This window comes from Drosophila bipectinata, chromosome 2L, assembly GCF_030179905.1.
Source record: "Drosophila bipectinata strain 14024-0381.07 chromosome 2L, DbipHiC1v2, whole genome shotgun sequence".
Taxonomy (NCBI): Eukaryota; Metazoa; Arthropoda; class Insecta; order Diptera; family Drosophilidae; genus Drosophila; species Drosophila bipectinata.
In genome coordinates, this window is record NC_091736.1 from 8,909,238 (window position 1) to 8,924,494 (window position 15,257).

A 15,257-nucleotide genomic window follows, 5' to 3' on the forward strand; every position below is an offset into this window, starting at 1 on the left:
GTTTTCAGAATATCCCTTGAATTTAATATTGTTAGATTGTTTTTAGTTGAAAAATAGTAATGCAAATACAACCGACCAACATTAAAATCCGGAAGAAAACAAAACATTTTCTCTATATCTATATTCGCAAGTGTAGACCGAGAGGAATGATAACTTCTAAAAAATAATACCTTGGGCCGTTTCAAAAAACCGGTTCTATATTACATACCAACACTTTAAAAAATATGCTCCTAAGCTCTCCTAATTTGAAATACAAAGTTTGAAATTTTTTGATAAACTTTTGAGAGAAGTTTGCTAAACTAGGTTTTTGTTAATGAAGCTTACAAGGTGGACCCCTTTCTGTAAGTTCTGTTCGGCGCCAAATCCATTGAGAGGAAATATGCATGAAATATATGGGAGGATACCATAAAGGAGCTCAAGTTTATTCTTCAAATTTTATTTCTTAAATATCTTTGTTTTTATTTACTACGTAAGAATAGATGAAGTAAAGTTATGTTTTTTTATTTTCCTTATCACACACTTTCAAAAATTGTATAGTATGAATAATTATACAAATTATTTTTTTATTTATCATATTAATTCTAATAAAACATACTAAACCTAATGTAATATACAACAGGCCCTGGTTTCTGAGGCCTACAACTCAATATAATCAGATATCTTAACATGAAAATATATAGATATTTCAAATAACATAATAACCCATGGTGAACAACAGTCCATGGAGTTAGTCCTGTCGGTAATGTGTCCAGAGGAATGGGCCTAAAAGTATTACCATCTTAATTTGCAATTTCCTAAGAGCACAACGCTTTTCGCGCCTTCCTTAAACGCCAACTGAGTTTATTGTTTGGCTTTAATTTAAATTACCTGTTTGCCTAATGCACGGTCTGGGTCTGGCGCGATGGACGACAACAATAATAACGAGACTCTCAACTCATTATGCATTGTTTATTGCCACTCAAAGTCGCACCCGCGCTTTCTACATTTACCTTTTTTTTTTTTTTTTTTTGCTGCAGCAGCGAGCATTACTCCTAATGCACATGCAACAATGGGGATACACCATTCCCCCGATTAACCAACCTTGCCCCAAACCAGGAACTGGCTCTCCAAGAGCCAGTTCTGCTTGGAAGTTTATTTTTATAGAAATTTAAGATAGAAATTACCAGAGAAGTCCTTGGTCCTTACTTTGATTTTCTATATAGTAAAACCCCCATCACCCCCATCGGTGATTTCTTGGAGGCCCTCCTATCCATCCTAACCATCCTGGCTTAGGGAGCTGGAGCAAGTCAAGTCTGGCACTTCATTATGCATATTAAGATACAGATTCTTTGGTGCTCGCGAGCAGGTATCTAACTTAATTTAAGTGACTGTGGAACCCCAGGGGGGGTTGGGGAGCCTTGGCGTATGTGCTGCTAATGGCCTTAATAAAAAATGCAACATTTTGATTTAATTTAATTGAAATTCACGCCACTCGAGCAACTCCATTAGGCAGAAACGTGTCCAACGTCAAGGATGCAGATGATGGGAGCGCCGAGCAAATCAAATTACCCAGCCGTGGCACAAATGTGGGCGGAACGGGGCTCGGGGCATGCCGCAGGGCGGGATCCAGGCCACTGGAGGTGGGTGGTAGCGACTCAAATAAATATTGTCAAAACACTTGCCAAATGGCTAAACAAAGAGCAGTGCCTGTGCCACGGACAGGGCAGTGTGCAGCCCTTCTCTATTTTTTTATTTCAAGAGCGGGTGTGCCAATTGATTATGCACTTGGAGAAAATTTATATTTATCGATTATTCTATAAGAAATACTTATCAATTTTTGAAACAACTTTTATTGAAAATATATTTCCTTATAAGTGTTTTTTTTTCCCAGTGCCGGGTCCAAGTACGCCCAATATTCAGACTGAAACTGTAAGCAAATCAATTTGATTCGATTTAAATTTAAAAGCATCTGCACACAGGCACTCATCACCTCCAGTATTTGGGTCCTCCCCCGCCCGGCTCCCAGCCGTTTGGGCTTGTTCGCTGCCCGCTGAGTGATCTTGAGCGTGATTTTCATGTCGGGGTCACGTGCCGGGGACGCGTGGCGCTGACATAAGTTTTCGCTTCGAGATTCGCAGCTCTTCAAGTCGGTAATAAGGGGGGTGGTCTGACCTTTTTTTTGGGTGTTTTCGGCAGAGCTACATGTTTGGTTATAGTTAAGTTATCAGTTTAATTTTATTAGTCAAAGGGATTTATTTTGTCGCACATACACAAGTTTCCTTTTCTAATTCGGAGCGTGTGTCCAGGCAGTTCTGTTGTCCGATAAGATCTCTGGAGGGGGAAGCAGTCGGCTGGGAAAGGATTTTCATCCCAGGGGGGGAGTTCATATACTTATTGGCCCTGTTCCTGTTCCTCTAAATGTAAGACGATTAGTTCTATAAATTATATATAGGCCTTAATGAGGCCTATAGTGTCCTTTATCGTTGTATGTCATGTTTTTTAATGTTTCCTTCAAATATACAAATGAGAATCACTTAAGAGAAGTCCTATCCTATTCACCTGTCCTGCCTAACTCAAGCTCTTGAAGTTCTCCAAAGTTCGGATCAAATCAGCCATGGAGGTGTCAGGATACAAAGGACGCGCCCTGACACGCGTCTGACGTTTATTGGTGCCCTCCAGCTGCAGCCAAGAAACTTTTCTCCAGAAGGACCTTTCAAGGAAAAGCCACATGTGGAAATTGTAGACGACAAGCAGACACAACATTAGACACAAAAAAATACACACAAGATAGAAAGGATACACCATTTCACCGAATATCTGAATACCCTTTGAATAATATATGATAATAGATCTAAGATTTTATTTATAAAAATATATATACTAGGTTTTAATAATATGAATTTGTAATTTTTTATATAAAAACTTTTATTAGATAATCCAGTTAGGAGCTATACCCTTTGGCAAGGACATCTATCACTGGGAAATTGAAACTTCCGCTACTACAAGAAAAGCAGCTAGATAGCCGGAGAGTGAGGTCGCGATTTGTATTTTTGTGTAAATATTTTCATGTCAATATTGCAAAAGTAAACACGGGATGAGCGTAAAGTTGGGGAAGGGCCTCTTAAGTGCTGCCCTTTAGGCAGCTGGCAAGTGGGTTTAAAATTTCCCATGTCCATTCTTTAGCGTTCCCTTCCTGCCTGGCGACAACTTGTCCAAACATTTTGGCTTGGCTTTCTTCATTCCAAATATTTGAAGTGTTTCAAATTTCCAAAAAAAATTTACACAAAATTAAAAGACTTGTTTTTTTTTTAGTCGCACACCCTTACCTCCCGTACTCCATTTTTAGAAACAGAAACAGAGGATTTTCCTTTTGGGCCTCCGAGTGTTGCCAACTCACTCAATGATTTCTGGTTTGCTAAAAAAAAATTATATTTTCTACTCTTGCCTTGTAGAGGAGGGTTTCTGTTTCAAGCTGGTCGGCGGTGGTGGGCGGCAAGGACTCTGGGGCGTGGCAAACTCAAGTGCGTACTTGAAAAACAGAAATTTCACCGCATTTCGCGTTATTAACACGTAGGTGCCAAGAACTCTTGCGGGTTCGGGTTAGATGTGGTTCAAGGCACAAGAAAAAATAATTTTAAATAAATTAAAATTGTTTTAAAATAAAAAAAGGAGTAGAACCTTGTTGTAAAAAGTGTGGGCCATAAAAAGTATGCGTTCCATAAAAATATGATCTTTTCTAGTCATAGTCCTACAATAATATGACTTCTAGCTTTTTAAATATTTACTTATATGGTGTATTGGATATGAATGTCTTTATTTTTCCTTTAAAAAATTAAAAAAAAATATATTACAGTGTTACTAGTCCGCTGACACCGTGTAATAAGGAGTTTTCATGGCCTCTTGAACGCTCACGCTTACCAAGCGAGGACATTTTAATTGAGAGTGTTGCGAGGAAGGACGACGTCGCTGCTGTCGATGATGGCGGCGCGGTACTTGGCCAGCTGCCGCTCCTTCTCTGAAGCTGAAGCGCCTCAAGTGCGGTCCGACGTCCTCGGCACTCAGGGCTCGGTACTCGGCGACATTCTTTCCCATCTTTTCCAGTTCAGTTGGGTCCGGGGGTCTGCACATTCTGTTCAGGTGTTGATGGATGAAAATTCTGAGGGTAATGCCTGAAAGGCGGACACTTGGACTAGTAGGAACAAGCTTTCAGAGTTAGCCATGAATAACATCTAAGAGGTTATCCGGAAGTTTGCGGAAATAGACAGAGTTTATAAAGAAAGTTTGTTACTCTTAAATTCATTATTTTAATTATATTTAGATTTTATATCTTTATAGGTTGAGTAAGCTTTTTTTAAGTTTTTTTTTTACTGGTTAATAGTGTCTTTAAAGTCCTATAAGCGCGACAAGTAATTTTCCTTTTTTGGGATCAGACGGGAGGACATCATTAATTTGCTCTCAGGGGATATCAACCGGGGAAAGGGAAGCGACAATTGCCAAAAATATTTACAGGCAAAACAGAAGCTGCGACAACAACAATCAGCCAACCGAACCCATCCATCCACCCAACCATCCAACCCACCCATCCACACTCACTTTAAGTTTGTTCCCAGCGGAGCAAAAGAAGTCGAAATGAAATCAGCAGAAAATTCAATGAGCAGCCATGGGTGGGAGTGGGTTTTTTGGCTTTGTTTGTAAGTCACTGAAAGAAATTATATAAATTTTAATAATAAAGTGCTCAAAAATTATATTGTAATACTAAGAGAAATGTAAAATCGAAATTATATATTTTTAATTTTATATTTTTAATCCTTAAAACATATAATTATAATATTTATTTCTTCGTGTAACTGAGTGTTGAAGTTTTACAGTAATATCAGGCTTGCTGACGTCCTGGCAGCGGTGGTTGATGACTGCAATTGATGGCTGGCAACCAACCGCTGCCCCACCCACTGCCTTGGCCACCGCCACCACCACTACCCGCCCACATCGTTTGGCAAGCGAAGGGGTTGCGATGTCAGAGAGTGTGTGTGTGTGGGTGGGTGGGTGTGTGCGTATCAGCTGCTTAAGCCGAGGGGCTGATTTCGGCCAGAAATAGAAGGGAGCTGAAGGATAACAAGGGAGTCGAAGCCCAAGGATTGCGAGTGGAGGGCAGAGTGTGGAGGTGACGTGCAAATGCCAGAAAAATATTATGTGACATGATAAATATTGCACACTGGGGGATTTTCGAAGCTATAAACGTAGACATAGCCGTTGTTGTTGCTGGCATCATTGCCGAAATAATATGACAGATTCATTCACGACGCTGATGAGGATGACGATAAGTTGTTGCTGTGGTTTCACATCCTTTCGGGTGGCAGGAGCCGGCCACAATCCTCGCTGGCAATCAATGACACAGGGTGTCACTTTGTGGCCAGGGTCCTTGCGGTTATGCAAATTAGAGGGAATTAATATAAATACGATTGTTTCCGCGGCTACCTTTGTATTTATCATCTACGGTGATTTAATTGGGTTTTTAATCTTTGACTAATTATAAACGATTTAAATTATAAATACTAGTACTATTTTTAGGGCTAAAACGGGTATATAAATAATACGACGTTAAATTAAAAATAAATAAAACACTAAAATATGCAGTAAATATATTTTTGTAAGTTTTAAATACCTGTTACTCATCTGGCTTCCTCCAGGCACTTGCCAATGTAATCCATTACTTGGACACCTGTACCGAGGGATTGTATTTTAGAAATATCAAGTAAAAAAGGTTTCGAAATAAATGTTTACCTCGTTCTTTTAAGCTTTATTATTTACCAAAAATATCCTCAACTTTAGGTTGAAATGTTTCAAGAAGGGTTTATACATATGTACAACGAATATGCATTTAAAATTTAACCAAAAAACGACTATTATTGGTTGTCTTCTTTCTTTAAATAGAAATTTTATTCATTTTTCATTAACATTTAAATATTCATTATTTAGGTAAGTTTATTTTTCGCACTTTTGAACTTTTGAATAAAATTGTCTAGACTCTAGAGTCTATATAGTCTTCAGATAATATCTAATTATGGAGTTTGTGTACCAACCACTATAAATACATACATATAAAAATAAATAAAACAAAAAAGAATATTTTTATTCAAAAAGATGAAAAATTTGTCAAAAATGTTTGAAAAAATACCACAAAGGTTTGGGTAAAATAAGAAAACCCGATAATTAAAGAGGCATGCGGTGATGAAGCAGGACCTGCGTCGCGGACCTTTTCAACTCCGGAGCCCCGTCGCGTAAAGTGCCCAGTGCTATTCGAGTAACCTTTGGTCGTGTCTGCGGACAGGCCAGGGACAAGAGGACTGGGAAAGGGCAGCTCCCCGAATAAAATAAAAAACCGAAAAACAAACAAACAAAATTGGCGGATACGGGGGAGGATGGTGGACAGTGGGCGGTGGACGGTGGGTCTCCCCCAGGGAGTGAGGGAATTCCTTTTGTTCTTATTGGAGCACGCGCTGCCAAATGCCAATACAAATGGCGCAAAAAAGGACGCGCCGCAACACAAAAAAAGGGAGAAAAAGTTACTCAGGGTTGCAACCACTTGGAAGTGTTGCTCTGCTCCCCGTTGGTGGGGATTCCGACCTTAAACATGCGCACTAAACGCTAATAGTTCCCCCTTAGGAACAACCTCCATTTTGTTGTAGCTGTGGCAGGCTTTAAGAACTTCATGCTTAATGGTTTCCAGTCAACTTGCTCATACTCGTATGAAATATTTCAAAATTGCATTCATTAATTCCTATATTCGACGTTTCGCTGGTCAGGGGTGGTGGGGGGTTGGTTGTTTACTTCCTGTGCCCGCAAGATTGATTCACAGCGTGACCAAAGGTCCTGCAACAAAATTATTCACGCATCTTCGTCCTGGACATGCAAGCGGCCAAAAATCATAAAAAAAAGGACAAAAAAAAAAGGACACGTGCGCTCCCTGATTTTTTACGACTTCTGATGGGTGGGGGGCTGGGAGCGTTCTGGGGGAGGGGGGAGTGGAAGCGAAAACTGTTTACGAGGGTGTTCGACAAGATTTAATATCCCCTGACCCGTGTCGCATTCGACGAGCTTCATCAACCAAAAGTCCGGCCCGGGAATATTCATTGGCCTTTCATTATTTAATTTGTTGCTTTTCTCAGAGCCTATGCTTAAATGAAATATGTATACTAATATTATTTATTTAAATATTAAAGTCCAGTTCAAATCTAAGCGAAAAACTCGACAAGAATTCCAGAAAAACGGGGCGTTTCCGGTGCCCGCAATAACTGTCAAATATCAATGTGCCCTCGAAAAAAATAGCAAGAAATATCATAAAATAAATAAATTTATGTAGGACAATAAAAATAAAATCCAATAAAAATTTCCTTTATCCCCTAACCTCACCAATGTGGGGCCTTGGAAACAATAAGGATGTGAAAGTTAAAATCCCATTACATGTCTTTGTGAGGTAACACGCCCCTATGTATGGATATTCAAATGGAGGTCAAGTTCAGTAATAATTATAAGAAAAATCAAAACCTTTTTTTTCCTTAATTTTTGGGACAAAATGTAAATGAGTGTTATTCTTCCGGCCCGCATTATGAATATTTGTTGGGCAATTAGTTTATTGTTCAATTTGCAGTTCGATTTGAGAAACCAAATGACAGATTACCTCACTGACCCTCGACTGTGGTTGTGTTTACCAAACACCCTCCCGGACTAATGATGTCGGTTAGGACCATTCCTGAGGGTTGCTTGGGTCAGCAATAAATTTAATTATCGTTAATCTACGATAATTTGCCATGAGAAAATGCTCAGTTGGCTCTTCATGGCTAGTTGCCGATGATTATTTATGGGATGTGCCGACTGCCGACTCCCGGATATGGAGCTGAAAATAAGAAGCTTTAATCTAAAGCAGAGTGAGAAACTTCAAGGTGGAATTGAATTTTTTAATGACAATTTTATTGTCATTGGAAATGTCGACAGATGACCAAGAGTGTAATAGGGAGAGAGTTCAATTAAATCGGCAACCTGTTCAGAAACAGATCGCTGCAGATAAGTCAGCTCCCATTGCGACGAATAATCAGCTTTAAGTCCGATTATTTCGGTTTTGTGGGCTTGGTCTAGGTTCGGGTGGTGTTTTCCATTTAAAACGAACTATGCCACACACGGCAGCCGATAAGCTACACGAATTTGCATACAAGCCGACCATCCAGTCGTACATCAAAGGGACGCCACACACACAGAACACGGTAGCGTGATTCGGGGGAAACTTGACATTTTGCACTTGGTCAAGCAGAGGGAAATGCCGGAGGAAATTGTGGCAGGCGGACCAGGCGGCGGTGGAGGCGGCCGACATCTGAAGGGGTTTGCACAACTTATGGCGACATCGATAGGACAAATACCGAAAAAAACGAACCCCTATACCGGGAGGGAAGAGTGGGTGGGCCACTCGACAAGCTGTTGGCATACATAGAATGTTCTGAAAGCCCAGAGACACTCGAAAGTATGCTACAGTTGCCGCCAAATGTCTTCACCCATACACACGCATACACCGACGTCCCCATTCGCAGCATCATACTCATTCTCATCCTCATTCCATGGCCTGATCCAAAATCCACGCCATCTCTGCCCACCAAAGTTCCTTGTCATTTATCTTCAGCGTTTTTTTTTGTTTGCCGGGTCTAACGAGAAATGTCGAGCAGCCCAAAGTTGGTTTCCCTGCTTTTTTTTATCTTTTACAATTAGAAACGTTGTCTCTGGGCTGTCCATATAGTTACACGACAAAAAAAAGTCCTTTCTTTGTTAGAAACTTTTATCAATTAAAAGTCTATCGATTCACAAAATTAGATAAGTTAAGGTATTTTTTACCTTTTTGAAGAATATTCATTTGAATCCAATAGTCTATTGGTTTTTTCTCAGTGTCTTAACATATATATATTTTTGGGTGAGCTCCCTGTTTCTGATTTTTTTTGGCCCTTGGTCAGATAAATGCAATTTTTGTGGCTCGTCCCCCTCGCTGTTAGCATGTGATTAAGGAAGGAAATTGTTTTGGACAACGCACAGAACAAATAACGCTCTTGGGGCTGTCCTTCTTGGCCAGGAGGAAGTTCCTTCGCGTCTTATCGCCTAAGTAGCATCATTTAACTGCTGTCTGCGGTTGGATTCCTCTTTTTTTCTTGCTTTTTTTTATTATATCATTTGTTTTGGGAGGGCAGTGCAATTTGTCCTGATGAATGTCCTGGCGGGAAATGAAGGTAAATATGTAAAGAAACCCCCTAGAAATTGTGGCTTTCAATCGATTGGGTATCTCAAGTATCTGAATCTGGTTTGATGATATACCAATCATCTGAATTGAAATGCAAGTTGCCGCAGTAACCATAGCCCTTTGAGTCCTTGATTGACATCCTTGTTGTATTCTATGAAAACTTTGCAAACTTCAGTGGATGACGATATGGATCGCAAGCCAGAATCCTACATAATTACGTAATCAGGAAGGTTAAAAAACGGTTAATGTCAGTCGGCAAAGGCAAACGGGGTGAAGTGACATTTTGTGGTTGAGCCTTTCCAGGGCTGATGGTAAGTGGGTGGTGTCTGGCCATGCCCGGCAACGAACGCATAATTTATAATTGTCAGGGGAGTGGCAGTGCCAGTGCTGATTTATGGAATTTAATAAATTTTCACTGATTTTAATCGCTTGTAATTAAACGTAAAGAAGCACAGGGAAGCCCAGCACAACACAGCATCCACCAGCAACAATAACAAGAAAGGAAATCTGACTTCGGGCGGAGCCGAAGTTGATATACCCTTGCAGGTAAAATCGGATATGTATCAAAAAAATCGGATTTAATTGGTTGACCTTTATTAGAGTAGCAATGAAATGGAATTTTTTCCAATTTTTTACAATAATGGAATGGAATCTATACGAAGTTCCAGCTTTCTATCTTCAAAAACACGAAAGCACGGTCATTTCCGACCGATTAGTTATATGGCAGCTTTATAGGATATAGTCGGCCGATCCTTCTGAAATTTGGCATGTTTGTGTTACTAAAAATAGCATTCATGCAAAATCCGATTGAGATACGCCGCATGAGAATTGGGGAAGATAGAGCCATCACTGTGGGCCCTATAGGGGAACACCCCATTTTCAAGGGATCACATCACGAAAAATGGACAAAAAATCTAAAAAATATTTTGTCACAGGATTTTGATGCAGAATGGTGGCGAATCGATTCAGAAATCGTTTAAGGTACTCCGCTTGAGAATCGGATGAGAATTGGGGAAGATACAGCCATCACTGTGGGCCCTATAAGGAAAATCCCCATTTTCAAGGGATCACATCACGAAAAATGGACAAAAAATCTAAAAAAAATTTTGTCTCAGGGTTTTGATGCAGAATGGTGGCGAATCGATTCAGAAATCGTTTAAGGTACTCCGCTTGAGAATCGGATGAGAATTGGGGAAGATACAGCCATCACTGTGGGCCCTATAGGGGAACACCCCATTTTCAAGGGATCACATCACGAAAAATGGACAAAAAATCTAAAAAATATTTTGTCACAGGATTTTGATGCAGAATGGTGGCGAATCGATTCAGAAATCGTTTAAGGTACTCCGCTTGAGAATCGGATGAGAATTGGGGAAGATACAGCCATCACTGTGGGCCCTAAAAGGAAAATCCCCATTTTCAAGGGATCACATCACGAAAAATGGACAAAAAATCTAAAAAATATTTTTTCACAGGATTTTGATGCAGAATGGTGGCGAATCGATTCAGAAATCGTTTAAGGTACTCCGCTTGAGAATTGGATGAGAATTGGGGAAGATACACCATCACTGTGGGCCCTATAGGGGAACACCCCATTTTCAAAGGATCACATCACGAAAAATGGACAAAAAATCTAAAAAATATTTTGTCACAGGATTTTGATGCTGAATGGTGGCGAATCGATTCAGAAATCGTTTAAGGTACTCCGCTTGAGAATCGGATGAGAATTGGGGAAGATACAGCCATCACTGTGGGCCCTATAGGGGAACACCCCATTTTCAAGGGATCACCTCACGAAAAATTGACAAAAAATCTAAAAAATATTTTGTCACAGGATTTTGATGCAGAATGGTGGCGAATCGATTCAGAAATCGTTTAAGGTACTCCGCTTGAGAATCGGATGAGAATTGGGGAAGATACAGCCATCACTGTGGGCCCTATAGGGGAAAACCCCATTTTAAAGGATCCCATTAGGATTCGGGCGGAGCCGAAATTGATGTACCTTTGCAGTTAAACCCATAAATATCATAATAAAACCAATTAATTACAATAAAAAATCTAAAAAAAGTCCCAAGCTTCTATCTTCAAAAATAACAAAGGTAGTATTTCTACCACATACCATTTCCGATCGTTCAGTTATACGGCAGCTATGAGATATAGTCGGCCGATCGTTATAAAATTTGCTAGGTCGGATCAACTGACAAAATTCTCTACTAAGTTCCATCTTCAAAAGCACGAAAGATGAGTCGTTCCCGATCATACAGTTATCTGGCACCTATACGATATAGTCGGCCGATCCCGGCCGTTCCGATTTACTGCGTTTAAAGGAATGAAGCGTGTGTGCAAAGTTTCAAGTCGATAGCTTTAAAACTGAGAGATTAGTTTGCGAAGAAACAGACAGACGGACATGATCCTGATGAAGAATATGTATACTTTATAGGGTCGGAGATGCCTCCTTCACTACTTTGCACATTTTTGGACAAAATTATAAAACTCTCTGCAAGGGTATAAAAACGGCAACAAAAAGACATTGTACAAATTTCAATTAAAATTAAGAACGAAATCAGCGTCAGGTGAAGTCCAGGACCAGTACCAGGGCCAGGACGAGGACTTCCACCATTTGATTGGTTTTTTCCACCATTCGGTTCGTGAGTGGCACAGTGTGTGTACATTTTCAATTTCAATTTCCCGGCCAAACATTTCCTTTTATTTTTATTTCATTATGATGCTGAAATATATCCTTAAATACACACACACACACACTCATCACATATACACGCATATTTCTCTGGACTCTGAGGTCGCTTCGTGGCTTGTATTTGTTATTGTATTATAAAGCCTCTCATATTCTTACCAACAGCACTCGCAGATTGATTTTCCTGTTCACTCCTCCTTTATTTTTTTGTATTTCCTTGGAGACAAACTGGCCCACCCACAGGACTCCCGGACTCGAGTTTTATCCAACTTCAAAGGTCTTTTGGCCGCTGCTGAGCCTCGAGTGTCCTTGCAGTATGTCCTGCTACGGCTTATGTGACATTTTTTTTTCCTTTCATTTTGTAGCGTTTTTTTGGCTTCGGTTCCCAGTTTTCATTTTTTTTTTGTTTTCCTCACTCCAAGGAGGCTCAATCGGCCTCAATTCGATGGACCGAAAATGACGTGTGGTTGTTGCGGATTCTGCACTTGTGTGGTTTTCAAATGAAATAGAAATTAGGCCTTGGAAATTATGAAAAATGTTATACCCCAACTAGGTAAGAATATTGAATCTCGTTTTCATTGTAAAATATTTTAACACATTTGTGTTTTTTGTTTTTCAGACAGTCCATCAAAATTAATTTGTAAAAACCGAAAATGAGTATATGGAATGAGAATGAAAATGGCATTAGTTCCAAGAGGTTTCTTATCGAAACGATCCTCATTTTTGTGATCCTTTTAATCCTGGCGATTCCACAATGGTTCGCGGTCACGTATTTTGCGAAGGAACACATGCTGTACACGATTATCGCCTTCTTTGTCGCCTACTTATTGATGATCACTCTTTATTTGGTGGAGCCTATCGAGTACGCCCATCCCTGGAACTATATAATTGTGACCGTGTGCTACGAACTCCTAACTCTCGGTTGTTCCACGTTTGTGCAAGATTGGCACATCCTCTATACTGTAGTTAGCATATGTTTCGCCCTTGGCCTTACAATCATCGGCCTGGGCGTCTGCTTTCCGCTCATATGGTTCTCCAAGTACCCGAATCCCGTCAAGACGGCGACCTTTGTCTCGATGTGCTTCGCCCTGGTCTACTGCACCATGAACATGAAGCTGATCAAGGAATGGCTGTTCTGGGTGGACTTTGCAGTGGCGATCTTCATATTCAGTGCTATGATTCGGTTGATCTCGCACGTCATGATTACGGATGAAAACTTCGAGAAACTGATAGTGGATGACATAATGGTTACCGCTTTCAAGTTGTACATTAATTTTTGCCTGATTTTCATTGGATGTGCCATCGCCGTGGATTGCATAAGATTGAATACTGATTGGATTGTGAAAGAATAAATGGTCTCCAAAACCCAATATTTGATTTACTTTATGGTCGGGATATTTGGGGGCTATTTAAATAAACATTTTTAGGTATCTAAACCTTTTATATAAACCACAACAATATGTCTTGTTCTTATATTTAAAAAAATTTAAATAATCGCATAGGTTTTGTTTAGAATTTCACTGTTTCGTAAGGACCTGAAATATTAAATCTAAAAAATTCTCAAAAATATGTTCCAAATTAAAAGTTTTCCTGGAAGGAGCAATAAGTATATATCCATAAAGTGAGCTTGTAAAGTTTGGTCACTGATAATTCTAAGTGAATCGAGATAATCATGCCTGGAAACGAGAATGGCATTAGCCCCAAACAGTTTGTGGGCCTCACAGTTCTCATCCTGGCGATATTTCTACTCGTCGCTCTGCCTCAATGGATACTGCTGTGCCTCTACGCGACGGATCACCTGGTGTATACTCTGCCCTGCTTCTGCATTGCCTTCCTGCTCCTCACCTGTATGCACCTGTTTGAAGCCCTCAAGTACACACGCCCATGGAACTACATCGTCCTTGCCGTCTGCTACGAGCCGATGACCATCGGCGTGGCCAGTTTCCTGATGGAGTGGGATATAACCTTAACTTTCATTGTCCTGGGTGTGGCCTTTCTTTTCCTTGTGCTGTTCCTTCTGCTCTCCCTCCTGCTCATCGTGCTGAACAAGTATCCGAATCCCTTCAATCTGGCTGTAGTGGGCGCCATGTGCTTCGTGCTGGCCTTTTTCTTTGAGGTCGTGGATGTCGTGAAGGAGTGGTGCTTCTGGAGAGATCTGGCGGTCACGGTGTTTCTGATCAGTGTGATCCTCATCCTAGTCTCGCACGTCCTTATCACCGCCGACAACTTTGAGGTGCTGGTAGAGGACGATGCGATGATCGTGGCATTTGTTCTCTACATAACCTATTTGCTTCTCCTGATCGGTGGTCGAATATCCGTAAACTGCATTCAGCATAACAGGAAATATCACTGGTAATAAGGATACTATTAAATCTCTATTTAATAGCTGGATATTTTTGTATATTGTTATAAAGATAAATATAATTATCCAAAAGATTCTGATTAAATCCAACCATGAAAACACTTCCCTGTGTCCATATTTTCATAAGTATTAAGCAAATGCATTCCAAATAGAGACTTCAATCAGTAAGAGGTAAGCCCCTTTTGTAAAATGGACGTGTTGGCATCCATTACGATACGATAACGATTCTATATGGCATTGGAATGATTCATTTTGTGATCGCAGAGAACTGGCAGCCTCAATAACGTCGCTGGCTCAGGGGGATTACGTGACTCTGGAGTATCGACTGAGTCAGATTTTGAGAAATCTTAAATACTAAAGATAAAATAAACTATATAATTTTCCACAAAGTTTCCTAATATTGCTATCTTAGACATGTAAGCTACATCTGAAACTTTAATCTGTATTATTCTTTTAGAGAGGGCCTGCCATAAATTATACATACAAGAAAAGTATCTGGCTATTCGAATCGCATTCGAAAATATGTGAAAATGGGGTATAATGGGGGGCCCAATGGGGAAATGGGAAAATGGAATGAGGAAAAGCGATATAGAGGAAGAGATGCCGGCAATTGAAATTGTCGTCATTTCTGTTGTTATTGCTAGGTTTTTCTGGTTCGCAGCGGATGCAATTCCTACAAAATGATAATTTATGATAATGATGCTTCCGTTATGGGGCACACAAAACTGGACACAGGACATTGGATTGTGCGCCGCGTAGCATAAAAATCAGCTAGAAGCGAGACAGAGCCGTGCCGAGAGAGATATGGCGAAAAATTTGCCAGTTTCATTCATTTTACGGGTCGGGCCTCGCATATTTATTGATAATTTCCGTGAATTTTGCAGCAGTCAAGCGAAAGCGGAAGTTATGCCATTTGCTGCACGCCTGCCCAAAAAGGACAATAGTTG

The 15,257-nt window shown here is 40.2% G+C and overlaps 2 protein-coding genes across 2 annotated transcripts; both read left to right on the forward strand.

The window, feature by feature from the left end:
* The first annotated feature begins 12,736 nt into the window (after positions 1–12,736).
* On the forward strand, positions 12,737–13,300 carry LOC108126608 (uncharacterized). Its single transcript, XM_017243262.2, has one exon. The coding sequence runs from the start codon at positions 12,737–12,739 to the stop codon at positions 13,298–13,300; it is 564 nt and encodes a 187-aa protein (XP_017098751.1).
* A 151-nt stretch (positions 13,301–13,451) lies between these two features.
* LOC108126760 (uncharacterized) lies at positions 13,452–14,390 on the forward strand. Its single transcript, XM_017243442.3, has one exon. The coding sequence runs from the start codon at positions 13,621–13,623 to the stop codon at positions 14,302–14,304; it is 684 nt and encodes a 227-aa protein (XP_017098931.3). The 5' UTR covers positions 13,452–13,620; the 3' UTR covers positions 14,305–14,390.
* The last annotated feature ends 867 nt before the right edge of the window (positions 14,391–15,257 follow it).